This window comes from Hippoglossus stenolepis, chromosome 4, assembly GCF_022539355.2.
Source record: "Hippoglossus stenolepis isolate QCI-W04-F060 chromosome 4, HSTE1.2, whole genome shotgun sequence".
Lineage (NCBI taxonomy): Eukaryota > Metazoa > Chordata > Actinopteri > Pleuronectiformes > Pleuronectidae > Hippoglossus > Hippoglossus stenolepis.
In genome coordinates this window covers 20,686,109-20,705,102 of record NC_061486.1, presented here as the reverse complement: position 1 = coordinate 20,705,102, position 18,994 = coordinate 20,686,109, and the positions used below count along the sequence as shown (strand labels likewise).

General features: G+C 41.1%; 3 protein-coding genes across 4 annotated transcripts in view; 1 reads left to right on the top strand and 2 right to left on the bottom strand.

The window, feature by feature from the left end:
* Positions 1-5,925, bottom strand: part of snx19b (sorting nexin 19b) — a 33,666-nt gene extending 27,741 nt beyond the window's left edge. The window contains exons 1-7 of one of the 2 annotated variants that reach the window (XM_035154474.2): positions 5,892-5,925; positions 3,646-3,931; positions 3,302-3,496; positions 1,680-2,855; positions 598-796; positions 257-357; positions 19-138 (exon numbers count right to left, since the gene is read on the bottom strand). In XM_035154474.2, coding sequence (XP_035010365.1) covers positions 19-138; positions 257-357; positions 598-796; positions 1,680-2,855; positions 3,302-3,496; positions 3,646-3,849 — 1,995 coding nt within the window. In that variant the 5' untranslated portion in view covers positions 3,850-3,931; positions 5,892-5,925. Of the gene's footprint in view, positions 1-18; positions 139-256; positions 358-597; positions 797-1,679; positions 2,856-3,301; positions 3,497-3,645; positions 3,932-5,453 lie in introns of both variants that reach the window. The other variant, XM_035154473.2, reaches the window with a different exon arrangement.
* Positions 5,926-7,794: 1,869 nt separating this feature from the next.
* il4i1 (interleukin 4 induced 1) lies at positions 7,795-14,460 on the top strand. The gene is made up of 7 exons (XM_035154158.2): positions 7,795-7,840; positions 8,756-8,970; positions 10,316-10,428; positions 11,233-11,434; positions 12,157-12,225; positions 12,321-12,457; positions 13,360-14,460. Exons 1-7 carry the CDS (start codon positions 7,810-7,812, stop codon positions 14,126-14,128), a joined length of 1,536 nt encoding a protein of 511 aa, XP_035010049.1. The 5' UTR covers positions 7,795-7,809; the 3' UTR covers positions 14,129-14,460.
* A 675-nt stretch (positions 14,461-15,135) lies between these two features.
* On the bottom strand, positions 15,136-18,553 carry timm8b (translocase of inner mitochondrial membrane 8 homolog B (yeast)). Its single transcript, XM_035154160.2, has 2 exons — positions 18,345-18,553; positions 15,136-15,868 (listed from the first exon to the last, which is right to left on the bottom strand). Exons 1-2 carry the CDS (start codon positions 18,444-18,446, stop codon positions 15,701-15,703), a joined length of 270 nt encoding a protein of 89 aa, XP_035010051.1. The 5' UTR covers positions 18,447-18,553; the 3' UTR covers positions 15,136-15,700.
* Between the last annotated feature and the right edge of the window lie 441 nt (positions 18,554-18,994).

Genomic DNA, 18,994 nt, shown 5'->3' with positions numbered 1-18,994 from the left:
AAATATTCAGGATCAAACCTTGTCTATGCGTGACACAATGAAAGGTTTCTTGACAAAGGCAATCCTGGCGTCTGTATTGAGAGCCAGAAACTCCTGCATCTCCTCACTATTGGCTATTTCAGGGATGGCACAGAGTTGCTGAAAAAGAGAACAGAATGTAGGTCTACAAGCTCAAAGATCAAAAGCCATGTACAATGTTTGTGCATATACATAAAAATCCTTAATTCATAAAGTAATAAAATATCAACCCACCAACCTTCAAAAAGGTTTCTAGCAGTCCTTTCCGGGCCTCAATCTTGTCACTGTCCATGTTCCCAAATGGCATGTCTGGAAATATTTTCCTTGGACCTTTTACACCTACAGCACAGTAAGATAACAGTCAAATTAAGGTTGTTGGCTCAAGTAACAAACATAAATCAAACATCTAAACAATGTCCAAGGACTAAATGGCAAATCCAGGTGCATGGATTTCTCCAAACCAGACAAAAGATAACTGGGCCACAGTGCACAATGGTGGCTCCTAGGATCAACAAGAGGTTTCTCATTTTAAATTTCATACATAAAATAGACAAAAAGGCCAGACTTCACTCCTCCTACCTTTGACAAGTTTCCTTAGGTCAGTTTTCTCTTCCAGCCGTGTTTGCAGGTTGAGGAACTCGCTGTATCGTCTGTTGACCATGTGATAGGCTACCGGCTGAATGTGAGAGGGATTCTCACAAGTTGTCTGTACGACTTCGGCATAATCAGAGCCGGACTGGATGCTTCCTGGGCTCTCAAAACCCATTGCTGTCTCATACTGAAAACCAACACAACCAATTGTAAAGCTTAACATTTTCTGTTGATTCCTGTCAGAATTTATATTGTGTGCAACATATTGCAGTTTGTGGCACAGCTTGCAAAATGTCTTAAGGCCTAATGCTATTGTACCAATGTTCAATACAATTAAGTTATAAAACTAATGCAGTTTAACAATTTGTGTCCAAAATGCCAACATTAGAAATAAATTCCGATACAAATAGTTTTGACCTAGATCTTTTAAAATGTTAAAATAAAAAATCAGCATAAAGCATTAATTGGAGAATGGAAATAGAGGCCACTTTTCTTCATATTGTTGCTTCTTATTTCCATTTGGCACTTGTTTAATCGTCAGCTTCTTTGAGCTGAAGTTGATTAATTGAAGTGAGGTGTGTCTAAGCACCCAAGTCAAACGTGCTTCAGCTCTGAAGTTGACACTTTTCATCATCATTTACGAATGTAAAGTAAACCTCTGTGGGTCTTGGACAATGATGAAATAAGACGAGCAATATAAATCACGTTGGGCTGTGGCAAACCAAATTTCCAATTGTCTTCTTCTCTTTGTTGGTAAGTTGGTATTTTTGTTGGTGCATTTCCACCAACAACTGTCAATCAGTAGAACGGCATTTATGGTCTTGTGTTTACATGCACAAGCCTGTGCATATGCATGAATGACACAAGCAAAATGGGGTTAACCCATTTAACATAACATTGCAACACAGCGCCGTTAGTAGTCAAAAACTCCACTATTCTTCATTTGTAACTTTGAAACTTGTCTTTCCCTTTGGATTATCATATTTGAGCCCTTCATCAGCCTGGAAAAGTACAGGATCACAAATGAACAAAATAATGATTGGTGAACAGAGGAAGTGGACACTTCTTACTTTGATAGTGTATAATGTGTAGGGGTGTGAGCCAGTGCCTCTGTGTTCCTTAGCTGTGATGGTACCAGTGATGCGGAGGTTCTGAATGATGACTGGTCCATCTGGGCTGCTGAGGGGCTGGAAACTGAATGATGGCATGGGAGAAGTGACCTGCGAGGGACTGACTAGTTCATTAGGGTTACCCAACCCAGTCTGTTCTACGCTCAGGAGAAGCTCCCTGGTTGGGTTTACTGGTGGGGAACTGGCCTCCCTCTCCAGGTCCTGGAGGCTGTTCACACTAGGAGTCCCCTGTGATGCCCCAACTGATGAGGGGCCATAGCCATTTGGATTTTCTGAATTCACATCCAATGGACAGGGACAAACATCCTCCAAGTCCACACCAATGTTATTTTCAACAGATGTGGTAAACTCTTTGCATCTGTCATCCAGAGCCTCCTCTTGGCCTATCATGACCAGTGAATCGGTGGGACTCTGTTTATATTCAGCCAAAGGAGAATCAAGGTCCGAGTCATTTTCCTGGTAAAATGGATTTGACTTGCTTCCTCTCATGAAATGCTCTAGAAAGGGTGGAGGACTTTCTTCTTCTTCAGTGTTATTCTGTGGACAGTCCACCTCCTCTGAGTCAAAGACGTCATAGGCAGCAAGCTCAGCCATCTCTGCCTCAGGGACAATTTCAGTCTGTGCTCCTGCTTGAGGAATTTCAGTATTCCTTTGAGGAACCTGTGCAATCTCTTGTAATGCAGGGAGATCAGATTCATCTGTTGGTGGTGATGGAGTCAGTGGCTCTGTCGCAATGCGTTCCTGGGGTTTGCTGGACCTCCCAAATATTTCAATTATAAGGATGTTTAACCAGTCAGGGTCAGACAGTTTTGCAATAAGAGGGAGAAGAACATTGCAGGTGATGAGCTCTCCAACAACAAACCGTCCAGTTCGGGACTCCAAGTGCGGCAATGGCACCAAAACATGCAATAACAAATCTACAAATGCTCTGGTGTAGTTTAGCTCCACTCTGTCACTGGTCATGGCAAGATGAGGTGTGGTAAGACTGGAATAAGCTTTCCACAACCGCTCGCTCTCACGACTCATGGTCATCTGCTGCTCGGTCACCAGCTCCTTAGCTCTGATGTAGTCCTGCAGGTGGCAGCCAAACAGATCAAGGATCCTCTGGGTCAGCTCCTGCAATGATGTGAAAAGTTTATCTTGCCCCTCTGAAGTCCAGTTGTTTAGAAATTAAAATTAAAATTAGGGTCTTCCATGAGTAAATGTGGTTTCTATTAATTCTGTTTCTATCATTAAGAGTGTCAATATTGCTGTAATGGCAATTTTGTTCATTTACAAATTAATCTACAACAGAATACAGTGTGTTATAAGTGAAGGGGTCTGAAGCAACTGTAAATGTAAACTTATTGTTTTATCAATAAGATTAAAAAGAGCCATTACAGGCCATATGACATACAAAGAATGCACCTGCGCCATGTGCGCACACACACACACACACACACACACACACACACACACACACACACACACACACACACACACACACACACACACACACACACACACACACACACACACACACACACACACACACACACACAGAGGAATTTACATTAAAGTACCTTCCTGTCGACATGTCTTGCACGCGTTTTCAGTTCCATGGCCATACAGATCATGGCCTCTTTAACTTCTGTCTCAAAACCAGTCTCAGAGGACACCGTGCAGTACCAGGAGGTGACAAAGTCCCTGATGATTTTCCTCACTGTCTTGTGGATCTCTTGGTCCAAGTGTTGATCAGCCTCCACGGAGGGTGGAACCTGACATTTGGCAAGGACAAAATGAGAATGACGTGATACAGGAAGTATAGGAAGCCTATTTCCCCAAAGAGTCTTACGGTTAAATGTATCTCAACCATGTACAGTATAACCAATTAAATGGTTACAAAGCAAAATACCAGAAAAGTTACCTGCTCCAGTGTGATAAACCTCTCCAGATGAACCACACTGTTGGAATCTAGGACTGCCTGCGACCCAAGCCAGCCACCGAGCACCACCAGCAGGCTGGTGAACAAACAAAGCAGCCAGATGTTGACCAGCAGGTGGAACAGAACCAGCCATGCCAACACCACACCAAAGCCCAGCAAGCTCCTCTGTCCCATCACCTCAGCCATGGCACCCTCCACGGCGTTACTGTCTGGGTTGACACCGTCAGGAAGGGATATGGAGATTATACATGCCAGAGCCACATCACACCTTGAAAAATAAAAGCAATTAGGCATACAGATTAGATCCTGCTCTGTCCTGGTATAGAGACAGTCTGAAAAACCAAGCATTGACATACATTCAAACTATTTTTTTTTGTTTCGTGTGTGTGTGTGCGTGTGTGTCTGTGTGTATCTCTGCTTCTTTGGATGCAGATCAGTTGAGGAAAAACAAATAGCTGTCACTCATGTGCAACTCTCAACAGAGGTGAGAAGGAATTGAGGTGGCTACTGAGTGATGACACATTGAACGATCGTTTATACCTGATGTGCTGTAAGTACAAATGCTGCCTGATCACCATTTGTTTCTCTGTGATGCTACTGACGTGTTTGTGCTCTCTTTAAGCAACAGATGTTTGTGCTAAAGTTGTTGAGTAAAGAGAAACTTTCTGAACTTAGTGAAACGCTGTCTATGACTAAAACTTAATTATTTGAGCCTTCTTGTTAATTCGACAAACGTTATATACATGAAGTTATTTCTTTCTTCTTCTTTCTGTCCCAGTGTGTTCGCTCAATAGTGTCGAGGTCAGTTAAAACGCATTACGTCTTCTTTTTTTTTTTAAATAAATTTCATCTTTGCAAACAGGGTAATGGGCATGTTTATTTGCATGTAGAGCGGGGATTGTAGTGGTCTGTCTGATTGGGTTGCATATAAGCTCCTCTACTGAGGTCCTCTGTGTGCGACTCCCAGGTGAGAGCCTGTCACAGCCCGGCACTTGCTCTCTGGTATTAATGCCTGTCTTCGTCATCTACTGTATCTGTGACGTGAAAGGATTTCCACACAGTCACAGAAAGTTAATGTGTGTGTCCTGCTCATTCAGCCCTTTAGTGTCTACAGAGCGGGGAAGAGAAATTCGATCCTCAGTTGTCACTTGGATCAGGCATGTTAATCAGTGGTATAAACAGAGACATAGACCCTGTGATCGGTGATCAGCCGATACTACTTCCAACAAAGACTAATTGTACCAACATGATTCTTGCTGTTCTGGGTTTGTACCCTCATGGTTGAATGCACTTACTGCAAGTCCCTTTGGATAAAAGCGTCAATTCAATGACATGTAAAGTAATATGTAATGTATTAATTTACCAGATCTTTAACCATCTCATTTAACGACTGAAGTATGACAATCTATATAACTGAAGTTATGGTGTTATGGCTGCTTCATGTCACTGACTGTGGCAGAGATGTTGACATGCCACCGTAGAAAAAGCAATGGTGTAAATACAAGCGACCTCCAGTTCATTTTCATTCATAAAGCTGCGAGCATGTTTATGCTAGCAGCTAACGTCGGTATCACGATGTCTGACCAATGTTTACTGGTTTTACTCTCCTCAGCCAGTGTTCAGTTCAATCACACTTGTATTAATTTGTCTTTATCCGTGATAACGACCCCAAACAGCTTGGTGAGGGGATTAGCTAACGTTAGCTGCACACAAACTTGTTTGCTACCCCGCAGAGAAATGTGACACTTTACAAGTCAGTTGTTACATGACAAGAATCCGCTTCTACCAACCTGTTAATCCTCACGTAGTTTACTGAGCCCGTTACAAACAACCTCTGGACAACAGGTTAATCCACCCCGAACAACACAATGTCCACTTCAATGTGCTGTTGACTGTGTAAGACCTACTCCGTTACATGATGTTTATTAGACGAGGGTAGGGACTAGATGTCAAAGGGGCAGTCGAAATATTAGAGACATAATAGTTTCTTCCACTGTCAAGTATATCCCGAAGTGAAGCCAAGACGCTGTCGACTTGTCAGAAGTCTGTGATAATGTCACGTGTTTTGTTATAATCAGCCAAAGCGCATAACAACCTTAAATTGTGTAGTTTGTGGCCTAAGACTGGTCGCATTAGAATATGACTCGTTAGCTAACAACAGCAACGTGAGGAGGCTTCACACACACATTTCAACGAGAAGACCAAAAAACAAGAGAGCTGCGTTTCACCTGCACGAGCTGTCACAGCACGGGGGACGTCGAACACTGCGGTCCGCTTTGTTTACTTCCGGTATAGTGACGTAACTCCGAGCGTCGGCACGGCGGTTTGTGAGAACCGCGGTCACGCTAAGCCATAGACTGTGTATAAAAGCGCCAAACGCAGCTTGAAAAATCAATGCGCGTCTATTTGCGGTGTTACGGTACAGGTCCTTGGAGCTGCATTCCACACAAAACATTAAATGAAATGTAATATTATATATATACATGCATGTATTTCTAAGAAAATTAAAGGGAAAGTCAGCTTAATTTTCTTTCAGAACTTGCTCTGAATATTATTCCCCAAAAAAACTCAATCGGTGACAAATAATTTTCACCTCACTCTTGTTCAGGATGACCCTGTGTGTGTGTGTGTGTGTGTGTGTGTGTGTGTGTGTGTGTGTGTGTGTGTGTGTGTGTGTGTGTGTGTGTGTGTGTGTGTGTGTGTATGGTGACCCATGGTACTGCTACTGGAGTAAATTCCCCTGAAACTTGACATGCAGACAGTGGGGGTCATATATATATATATTTATTACCTGCAATCATCAGACCCTGTGAACTGACTATAGCTCAGACCCCTGTCTCATTTCTCCGGGCATTGTGAGAGCAGCAGCTTAACGCACATTGTTCATTAACATGGATGATTTCACTCCACAAGCCTCATTGGTTCAGTCAACTCAGTCTTTTCCCCCTTATGCTGACAAAATGTGAAATTAAAACCTGCCCGATAACAGAATCATATTCAGCTACACACCATTCCTATACTGCTTGATAGTTTGGCAGCCTGTGACATAGTCTCACCTGCTGATCAGGTGAAGGATTCCCACTTTCTGCTGAACCAGAAACTGTTGCAGTTCAAACCAGGCTGTGGCATAAGTCAGCAGAGCAATGGAAGTCCAGACACTTCATGCCCCTTATGGTTTTTGACATGTCTTTCAATTAAATAAAATGTATGTTCTAAATGACTTGCTTTATTTCTTTCACTTTCCTTTCCTACAGAAGTGTTTATTCAGCATTTAGCTATGAATATGAATCACCACCATACAGCCACTGATGCTGTCAGGAAAATGAAACGTTGCTTCTTTTTGACCATCCTGCTTTTGCATTAATTTACTGCAGCATCTGAAAGCTGTGCTTTTACCTGTTGGACACAGACGGAGGTGGGTTAGTGGAACCGCTTTGTTATGGCATTACAGATGATATGACATTAAATTAAAGCAACTGAAAACATTTACTGCTGTTGAGTGTAGATTGTTTCATGGGATGTATTGCAGCTTTAAATTTGAACTAGGCATTTCTTTTGATACCACTGACTCTCAGGTCAGATATTGAAATGAATGAAGATGGAGGAAACGAGGTATGCAGATGACTAGTAGAAGCTCACTAATCTGATTTGTTCAGTATGATTGACTCTGGAGCCGGTGTGGGAAAATATTTCCAGACTCAAGTCTCGAGGAGCCACACGGTCCCCTCATTAAGATGACGTTGTGTGCAATTTCACACATACCACGCGTCCAGGTTTTGCAGGTTGCTTTCATATAGGGGGACACAGCATTAGAAGTGAAGCTTTATCAAGGACTTGCTCATTTCTCCTCAGCCATGCAGAGGTTTATGATGACGTACGAGAATTTACCATTGATAAAGGTGAGTGGAATGTGGCCTGAGAGAAATCTCATTTCTCATTCACTTCTGCATGTGCTGCTCGTTTTAAATCTGATTTAATGTATGTGTGTCCGAGTTTATTGAGATCAGGTGGATATTCAAGTTTTACTAGTTCATCATCCATTTAACTTATTCAATTCTGTGTCTTTGGTAGGTGTCATTTCCCTCTTATAGTGTCAGGAGCAGCAGCACAGGGAACAAGTCTAGACGTTGGAGTTCCATCCTCAAGATGATCCCTCCCATGGCACTGTGTAAATTCTGTGAGTATTAAAATGTTAAGACATAATACATTAATTTAATAGTTACATTTGGTGCAATACTTCAATGTCTTTAGTAAAAATATTTCAATGTATTCCGTTTCCTTTTGTGCAATAATGCAGAACTGCATAGCTGATTGTATATATTTTGTGTATTTATTTGATATTTTCATATTTATATTTAATTATTAGAAGTTTTTTGCTAAGAAAAATTATTCGAATGTATTGTAATAATAATAATAATAATAATAATAATAATAGTAATAATAATAACAATAACAATAACTTTATTTGTACAGCACCTATCTAAACAAGGTTACAAAGTGCTTCACAAAAAAAAAGTCCATGGCAAAAAGAAGACTGAATTAATAAAAGGTATTCAGTTAAGTTCAAGTTTAGGAGCCAAATCATAACATAATAAGGTCAAGACCTTAAAATTTATAGAGAAACCCAACAGTTCCCACAATGAGCAAGCACTTTGGAATATCTGTCTAAAAACCCAATGCAGCTATTGGAATTTCATAAATTATGAAATGTCTCTTTCGAGTCTAAGTGAAAAATCTAAATTAGCATTACAGTATAAGTGAATTATTGCAAAATGCAATATGACCACAACATTTATGTGCAGACAGTCATTTGTCATGGGTTGTACTTAGAGGCGAGAGACATGACTACGTTTGTAAGCTGAGCAGGTTTCAGTCTGAGTGGTTAAAGGTCTGAATATGATAAACTTTATTACAGGCTCTAGACCCAATAGCAAGACATACACCATAAAGAAAAAAGAAAACAGATACATAAACACATACAAACATACTCTTATTCATGAGAGTCTTAAAAGGCCCCTCACTTCTCCTTATTCACCTCGTGATCCTTTGAATTAATCCCCCTTGATGAATTGGTACTTTCTGTCTCCGTCAGTTCCTCTGGTTCTAGTGGGGGTGGTGGTGATTGCTGTGAGTGGGATCACTGGAGACCCTCTGAACGACTGCCTCACAGACGGAGACTATAGTGAGCTTCTCGATATCGTGAATACAGGTCTCCCCACCACGAAGACGTCCCGTCATGTGGCAATCATCGGTGGCGGCATTGCAGGACTCACGGCTGCAAAGTATTTAGAAGATGCTGGCCATAAGGTAAAATGTGTTTATGGTGATGAAAGAATGACCTGAGCATGAAAACATGGTAATCAAACCTTGAGTCAGCCTCTTGATCTATCTGTGTGTGTGTGTGTGTGTCTGTGTACTTTGTGAGACAAAGATTTGTGAGGACCATTCTGAGCATACAACCTACAGAGTGAGAACATTTTGGGAAAGTGAGGATATTTGGGGCCGGTTCTCACTTTCTGACCCACTTTTAATGGACTGTTTCAGGGTCAGGGGATGTCAGGGTCAGGGGATGCATTATGCCACCGAGTGTCCTCACTAAGATACATGTAAAAACATGTTTGTGTGTGCGTGTGTGTATCCAATGGTATTTTCCACAGGTGTTGAAGTGTTGTCCCACTCAGCTATATGTGATGATAAGATTTTAACTTTAACTGTCTTCTTGTTTTGCTATTACCTTGTCTTACCTGTTCTCACCTGTTGCTTGTTTTGTTCTCACCTTTTGTGGCCTGTTACGGCGGCTGTGGATGAGCGGGTAGAGCAGTCGTCCTTTAACCAGAAGGTCGACGGTTTGATCCCAGTCTTCCACATCTACATACGTGTCCTTGGGCAAGATACACAGAAAAAGTGCTGCCCATAGGTGCACTGTATGAATGAATGGGTGAATAGCAACAGCCTGTACTTTAAAGTCATAAAGACTAGAAAAAAGGTTTATATAAATATAGGCCATTTAGAATCTACTCATTGTTAATGATTCAGGAAGTTTTTAAGATAGATAGAGGTCTCCCCTGCTTTAAAACAAACATACCCAGAGGTTAAATCTTGTAAAAACACTAAATAAAACAGTTTTGCATTATAAAGATGCATTAATGAAGTGTTCTATGCTGGACATCTAGAAAGCCTGTCAGCCAATCTGCTGCTAACATTTGCTCAACTTTTTTCTCTGATAACTTACGATCCACTTGTCCAATGACTGAAGTCCATCATTCAGTTGAAATACACAAATAAAATCAACTAAGATATAAATAGTGCATTACAAAAATGTGGAATATGGTCCATTTTGACTACTTTGACTTACTTTGACCATCTAACACCATTGACAAGCAAATAAATGAAACCAATCCCTCGGTTAAAATGACGTCCCAAATGACGAATGTTGGCACTTGGCAGAGGTATGCGCTCTGAACACCATTGTAGTTTGTCTGGTGCATTTTGATTGGAGAACATCAGGATGTTGATGCCTGCAGGTATTTCTTTCTCTGGAAATGCACAGGTTGTATTTTAATGCCCATTAATTCCTTGAATCCTTGAAATTATTGTATGCTGTGTAGACGTGTGTTTAACATGATGATTCTGTGTCCCCATGGACAACAAGGTGACCCTAATAGAAGCGAGTGGCCGTATCGGAGGACGTGTGGAGACCTTCAGGAACAGAAGAGAGGGCTGGTATGCAGAATTAGGTGCCATGAGGATCCCCAACTTTCATAAGTGAGTGTCACTCAAGTACAATATTTGAGTACAGTTACCACGAGGGCATTCACAACAAATTCATTTCAGTAGTTGTCAAATATTCCGTAAAAGTAGTTGACTGCAAGGACAAAGCTTAACATGCTGCAGTAAGAAAGTTCAATATCATAACAATCAAATATCAACATTAAAGGGGACATAGCATGCCCATTTTACCACAAGTTGATATGGTTCCTTGGGGTCTTAATGAAATGTCTGTAACATACTTTGGTCAAAATACCACAAGGATCATATAAAACAGCACCCTTTTACCCTGTATAAAACAGCCCTCTACAGAGTGACCTGTTTTGAGTGCCTGTTCCTTTAAATGCTAATGAGCCAGCTCCCCTCCCCTCTCCCCCATGATTTTAAACGATATAAATTACATATTTTATATGATATAAATTATCAAATATGCATCCCATACTTTGTTTTCCCCTTCTGTTGTCCTGGAGTTTTAATTTTCCCAATCACATAATTAAATGTCCCCCTCTGCCCATCCACTACAAGCACACAAGCAGACAGACAGATAAATATTATCGAAAAAGTCACAAAACTCATCACACACGTCAGAAATGCAGTGAAAAAATGGCACCCCCTACAAAATTTCAATTCAAAAATTCAAAATTTGGGTTTTACAATTGTCAGCTGGACACAAACAGGCCTTCATCTGTGAGTAATTGGTAACACCGCTACACTGACTCAAGAAGTGGACATTGCTGCTGTAAGCACTGGTCATTTTATTTTATATAATCAGTATATATATAATCAGTATATATCCCACAGGATCCTGCTTTCCTTTGTCTCCAAATTATCGATTTCCCTCAACCACTTCATCCAAGACGACATCAACACCTACTATCTGATAAATGGAGTGCTAGAGAAAACCTATGATGTGAAAAGTAACCCTGGTTTGCTGAACTACAGCCTGAGCGAAAGCGAGAGGGGGAAGTCAGCCGCTCAAATCTTCAGTGAGGCCCTGTGGAAGGTTTGTTTACTTTCCTCTCAGAATAATTCATAATGTTTGCAGGTTGTTAGAATAATCACCAACAGTATCATTGTTCTTTTCAAACACATAAATATGGTTTTATTGCACAAAGATAAAAAATATTGATGTTTCTAAATCCAAACCCAGGGCCTGCCTTTTTAGTCTGGCTTTCAATTAAATTTCATTTATTTATTTGTTTGTATTTTAGCTTGCTTTATTATTTGGTATATCTTTTTGAATTCGTTATTGTTATTTACTTTTCACACATTTATTTTTTGATTTGACTTTCTTACTTTCTTTCTAACTTTCTTTCTTTCTTTCTTTATTAGGATCCCCATTAGCACCAGCACCAGTATACGCATTAGCTATTCTTTCTGGGGTCCAACACACACACACACACACACACACACACACACACACACACACAAAAACACACACACACACACAACAACACACACACACACACAACACACACACACACACACACACACACACACACACACACACACACACACGCCACATAAACAAACAAAAACAGCTCATCTCATTAAATTAAAGTACAAACAGAAGAGAAACAAAATAGTACAAAACAGATATTAGGCAAAACACATGTTTTTATGTAAAACAGTTTATGTTTTTTTTTTTCAATTAAAAGTGCTATATAAATAAAGTCTGACTGATAACGACTGACTTAAATACCTTCTTTCTTTGTATGTGCACAGGTGAGGGATGACCTAAAGAGCTTTGGCTGCAGTGCCATACTGGCTAAATATGATTCCTACACAGTGATGGTAACAGTTTGTGGATTTTGAAATTGTCTTAGCAATGTCACACAGGCCATAGTTTGAATTTTAATGAAAAACATTTTACATTCGACTGCTGACAGGACTATCTGGTGAAGGAGGCCAAAGTGAGCCGTGGTGCCGTGAGGATGATTGGGGACCTCCTGAATGAAAACAGCCTCTTCCACTCATCACTGCTGGAAACGCTGTACATACAGTTAGACATCAATGACAACACTGAGTGAGAAATATTCAATTGATCTGTTTTATTATGTGTCTGGCAACACACATGGAGTGCATTATTTTTCAGTCTGATTTGAATACACAGCATATTGTGGACAGCATATTTTTCAATTCAACAGGCAACGATAACACAAACTCTCCTGCCTGTAGCCTTAAGTCACATTTAATGTTAACTTGCAGTCAACACCATGGCTGAGTATTTCCACCATGGAACTGCACAGAAGGAATTTACCTCATCAACCTGGAGGTTGGGGCTGTAACAACCAGGGGAAACCAACGCAAAAGAAGAACCTCAAAGAGGATGTTCACGCAGAGATTATCCAGTTTCAGTGATTTTGTAGAAAAACAAGGGACCAGATGTATGCAGGGGCGAGGCACGGAGAGCGGGCAAGCAACACTCCAAAAACAGCTATCAATAACGTTTCACATCTTTCTATAGCATCAAAAAGTCCAAACTGAACTAAGCAGAAAAATGAACACACAGGTGATATACGAACGACCTAAACAGACAGAAAACTGTTATATATAAATTAGTTGACGTGCATGTTGACTTTTTAGTTTGGTCCATGTCCGATCATGAGTCAATGTCTGTCTGAGTTACTCCGCTTGTCATTGTGTAGTGTACACTAGTTAGGTTTGTGTGAGAAGAGTCAGAGCTGCACACAGGCTGGGCTCATCTGCATCTTAGATATGAGGATTATTGAAGGAGGCAAAGATGCAGTGTTACGTACAGGCCATTTTAAGGCCATGAAGAGATATTATTCACTGAAAAAAACATCTAAATATGTAACTTTCAGGAAGACAGAGAGAATTTCAGGGGTTTATTCAATGAAACTCTTGATAAGTGACATTTTAATGATGTATTGTGATTAAGTTTTTAAAGGTGTGTTTTTGTCCCAGGTACTTTGAAGTGACTGACGGCTTCGACCATCTCCCCAGGGCTTTCTACCAGGTGTTAAATTCCACAATCCTTCTCAACTCCAAGGTCAAGCTGATCAACCAAACAAGTGGCAGCAATGTAACCGTAACATATCAGGACCGGGGTAATTCAGGCTCTCTAAGCAACCTGACAGTGGACTACGTCCTAGTTACGGCCACAGCCAAGGCCACCCTCTTCATTGACTTCCAGCCCCCTCTCTCCTGGGGCAAGATGGAGGCCCTGCGCGCGACTCATTACACCAGCTCCACCAAGGTGGTGCTCAGCTTCAGGGAACGCTTCTGGGAGAAAGAGGGCATCAGAGGGGGGAAGAGCATCACAGACCGTCCCGCGCGCTTCATCTACTACCCCAGCCACAGCTTCCAGGGCACAGACGCAGGGGCCCTCCTGGCATCTTACACCTGCTCTGACGACTCCACCCTCTTCCAAGGGATGAGTGAGGAGGAGGTGATGGCAGTGGTCCTGGAGGACTTGGTTAAGATGCACGGAGAAGGAATTAGGAGCCTGTGGACAGGGGGGCTGGTAAAGAAATGGGGCCTGGATCCTTACAGTCTGGGAGCCTTTGCCCTGTATATGCCCTACCAGCAGGGGCAATACGCCAGGGAGTTGTTCCAGAGTGAGGGACGGGTGCACTTTGCAGGAGAACACACAGCGTTGCCTCATGGGTGGATTGAAACTGCCATGAAGTCTGCACTCAGGGCAGCGAAAAATATTAACAGCTTTACACTGTAGCTTTGTTTCTGACTTTTCTTTTTACATATGTTCGAACACATTCACTCACGTTCAGAGAAATGAAAAACATCATTTTCTGGAACCTTGGAATCCTGTTTGTTTTTCATCCAAAACCCACACAAAAATATATGCAGTTTACTGAACTATTAGAAAAAGAAAAGCAGTAAATTTGATGCCATCTGGGAAACTGGAGGCGGCACATTGTCAATATAGCTTTCAAAGTGACTTGAGCGATTCATTAGCTGTCAAGATAGATCATTTCATGTTGATCGACCAATCGGTTAATTGTCTGATCAATTCAATGCCTGATACTTGTGAGATGGTGAAGAGCAGCATTAGAAGGTAATTGTAGGTTGTTTTGAAAGGAGTTCCTGATGACTCACTCTCTCTACACCAGCCCCTATCAAGTCTTTCATTTCTGTATTTTATTATTATATTATTATTATTATTGTTATAATTTCAGTTCAGCTGGTTTATATTTCAGGTATTTAAATTTACTCTTAGGTACAAGAAAATAAAATGTCTGAATGAAGTAATTGGTTTAAATGTTATTTGGGTGTCAAAGGTCTGACAAAGGTGTTACTAAAGAAAACAATGTGTCTCAAGTATCAATGAAAAACATTCTCCTAAAATATATTGATATAACTGGAACATCCATTAGATCAACATTAGGCCCCAGACTGGCATTTTGTAGGGGAGTTGTCCCAGGGCCCATGTGGAGTGGTTTAGTACTGATACAAGAATATAATTCTACATTCATGTGAAAATATTAGTGTGTCTGTCGCAGGTCGAGGGAAATAACACCATGAACAGACATCAGCCATTTGGCAGGTGCTACTACATGTAGCCTTTGCAAGCTTTAACAGAAAGATTCATTTTTAACAATAACTGACATATATATATATATATATATATATATGTGTGTGTGTGTACATCCATTCACAATATTGCCCCCCACCCCTTTGGACAATCAGTACGTTTTCAGAGAAAGAGACAACAGACTGATGTCATGAGGATTTTTTTGTTATACTTTATTATGGTACATTTATTTTCATTTTTATTGTTTCAGGATACATTTACTTCAGCAGAGGAGAATGTTTTTCAAAAAAGTTTTACCAAGACATTGACCTTGATGGGGAGCTTTCAGTTGTTTCAAATAAATATATGAAATGAATGTTATTAATCAAAGCTGTCCTTGATATTCGTGTGGCCATGCTTCAATAAATTCTCATCTTCACTCCTTTTTTTCAGTTACATGATTTTTTTCACTGGTGCGACACTAAAACAGACAAATAAAAAGAAGTCACTGAAACCAGATATTCCATCCACATGCTGGTGAATGAACTCTGCCTAGGGAAAGCTGCTCGTCCCCCTTTTTGTTAAGTAGACTAAGGATCACAGTGTCAGTTCACTAAGGTCACGTTACATGACTCACTCTGGACCCTTCAAGCACCATCAGTCTAAACAGTAAGTTATCAAAATTCACGTCCTCTTCACATTATCTTCCATCAATGTGTTAGGAAAACATTATTTCTGTCTTAATATAGTCCTGCTGGCATCTGTGGTCCATCATTAATGAGCGCCCTTCTGCACCATCTGTGTGAAGCGGTTGGTTATGGTCAGGGTGGTGTCGATGAATCGCTCGACGCAGCTCACCAGGCACGTCTCGGTCCTGTGGTCCAGCTTCGAGCCCGGACTCTCCATACACTTATCCCAGCAGATGTCAGTGAAACTGTGCACCTGGAATCAAGAGGAGCGGAATATAGCTGATTAACAGAAGTATGGGGATAATAATTCATGGGGATGGACAGATCACAGAAACACATTTTAGTTGGATTATCAGTAGGTGATTAGTGACAGGATCCAAAGCTAGACTGAGGATGGATAAAAAAAAAAGAAGAAAGAAAACATAGGTAATTAAGTTAAAAAAAAAAACATTAAGGTGGAACAAAGACGTTCCTTTCTTTCCTGGAGGAAAGAAACCTGTGTCATAACTCTTCTGTTTCCTGCTCTTCTTCACTTTTTTCCAGCAGTGTTGGATATTTCTTAGAGGTAATTGTTAAAGAGAAAACTGCATGGAGTCTCCGCACCTCAGGTACGAGTAGAAAAGGGAAACCAGTAGTGTCGTCGTCACAGTTGCCCGACGCAATGAACAAGCCATTAAGTACAACCGCAGACTTACATGTAACACCTTTGACTTAGTATTTGCTTAGTATCTATAAAGATGCAAATTAGCACTACCTCTGTCTTCGCCCACCCCTGCAGCTCTTACTCTTCTCATCAAACACACAAACCTCTGCACGTTTCTACTTTTCGCCTACACAATGGCACAGGAGTAATTCAGGCACACGTGTTGGAACCGACTCTAATGACAATGAAGAAAAGTAAATTGTTAAAAACTTGAAAGGCGCCATATAAATAAATTATATTATATATATTATTATTATTTTGTAAAGGATTACCCACAAGTGTCTTGTATCAGAAAGTTAATGTATCTTATGTGTCACTCCCTACAACATTAGCTTGACTATGTTATCAAACAGCAAACAATGTGTTGCCAATGTAAGATAACATGAGTTTGAGAACTTGATCTTCATTGGAGGGGGTCTTTTTCTTTCCCCTGTGTCTTATCCTAATGTGTTGGTCCCTTTCACTGAAGACCTTGGTAATACATGTGTTTTTAGTGAACCGGCATTCTGATCATTGGCTGTGAGATTGTGACGACAGAGTCAAAGCTAAGTCAGCTGCAAACCTGCAGGTGTTTATGAGCAATTGATATTTGTTACACATGTAATGGGACACACTGGCCAAATAACAGTTAAGCTGGCACAGTGACTAATGCCAGTGCAGCTGTGGAATGTAATGATCAAATATCTGTGCATGCAAATACTGAGGCTAACAACCACCGGCATCTGTATTTTCTATTTCTACTATGATCATTTAGATGTTACAGAGCATAGTCTGATATGAATCATGATAACAGTATGTCCAACAACTTGTTTATAATCAAACCCAAGGTGTCACAAAGCAGTTGGTAATTGCTGTATGTCGATGTTGCAAAATGCTGTGAAAAACTCCAATAGGACGTTATGATGCGATTAAGATGCATACAATGCCTACATAACGTGACTAAGGTCAGAACACTCCATTTGCCTCATTTTGATTACAGCTTATTCAGAGTATGACCTTATTCTTGTCAAGGTACTCAGAAAATGGTGTTAACTTGACAGTGTCTTATTCAGACTAATATCAGAATATTGGTGTCCATGTAAACACTAAACATGTCCGTTGAAAGTGCTTGAATTGATATATTCAGTGCAAAATTTAAGATTGTTCGTAAATAGTCTTCGTGCCCCGGTCTACTTGTGTCTCCAATCATTCCCTGGCTCTTCAATTGGCTCTCGCTCACTTACACAATATATTGTTTTGCTGTGCTGTAGAAGCCACTGTAATCTGCCATCACTGAGTTCACACACTCAAGCCTCTCTCTGTCACTGATCTCTAAACATCTAAAACATTCTTAATGCAGTAACAAACAAACCATGAGCCATGTATCACACTGTGCCATGCTGGGTGCTGAAATTAAAAAAGGGACTTGGGTCTTCATCTGAAGTTGTGACCGACACTTATTCTGTAACATTGCAACCAATGCATAGCAAAGTTATCCTTGTTTGCTAAAGATGCTTGTAAATAGAACCAAGGCACTGTTATGATGCACACAGTTGTCATTGTGGCTGCACTATTCTTGATTTCATTTCTAATTTTGTGATCGCCCTTTTTTATCTTTACACTGTGCCTCTGGATGTGTTAGTGTATGAATTGTGGCTGCATGGGCGCTGTCCGGTGCTGAAAGACGTTTTGGACATTTGCCTGTGGTCAATAATGATTTCAAAAACCTGATTTATTTAAAGTAAGTGAAACTGACTGTTTTCTTAGCCCCTCTAGTCCAGCTCCCCCATGGCACGGGTACAGAACATACCCTGGCGCCGGCCATGAGGGTGTTATATCATCAACAACAGCTAGAGTATCTCATCATATTCTAACAGCTTATTTCTGCCCAGACTGCAGAGGAATCTTATATTGTCTCAACAGTCCCACCCCCGGAGACAGGCTGTCCGCCCTGAGGTCAACACCGGTATGTGATCCCACTCGTTGCGGACCTGGATGCTACAGGGCCAGTTTCGTGGATTCAGGTTAGTCCGGTTATCAAACCAACCTGGGCCTGGAACTGAGCTTTCTGCTGCTCCACGGCGATCATCCGCTGCAGCTCCGACGCCTCCGCCTTCTCCGACGCGTTGAAATTATCGAAACTGTCCATGGCGTCGTTACGCAGGCGTAGGTAGGCAGCGGCCGGTCGGTGCTGAGCTCCTGGAGAAAACGTGGTGGACTGAGGTGACCTTCGATTTCTGCGGGTCGGAGCCGGCCGCAGTGGCTTGTGGGTAGAAGCACTGATCTACAAATCATATGGAGCGGCTGTCTAAATGAACATGAACACGAACCGCGCCCCCTCTGGTCAATGGATGAAGAGCAGGCGGCAGCAGGGAGCACTGACACTCCCCAACAACTGTTAACACTGTAAAGTACAGAAAAGAGCACATGTCACATATTGTTGGAAGGGGCCTCTGACATATTGACGTTTTCGTGCGTTTTTAAGGAAATGTGACATGGCAACGTTGGGTCTAGTCTGGAGCAGAACATGTGTATTTGTACTCTGAACAAATACACATACAGAACTACTAAGAGTTTATTTGCAATGTGGACTGATGACAAAGCTCAATACAAACAGTCAATATCAAGAAATACAATAATCCCACAAGCCATTTTGATGAATTTAGATTTTTATATTAAAAACATGATAAAACACAA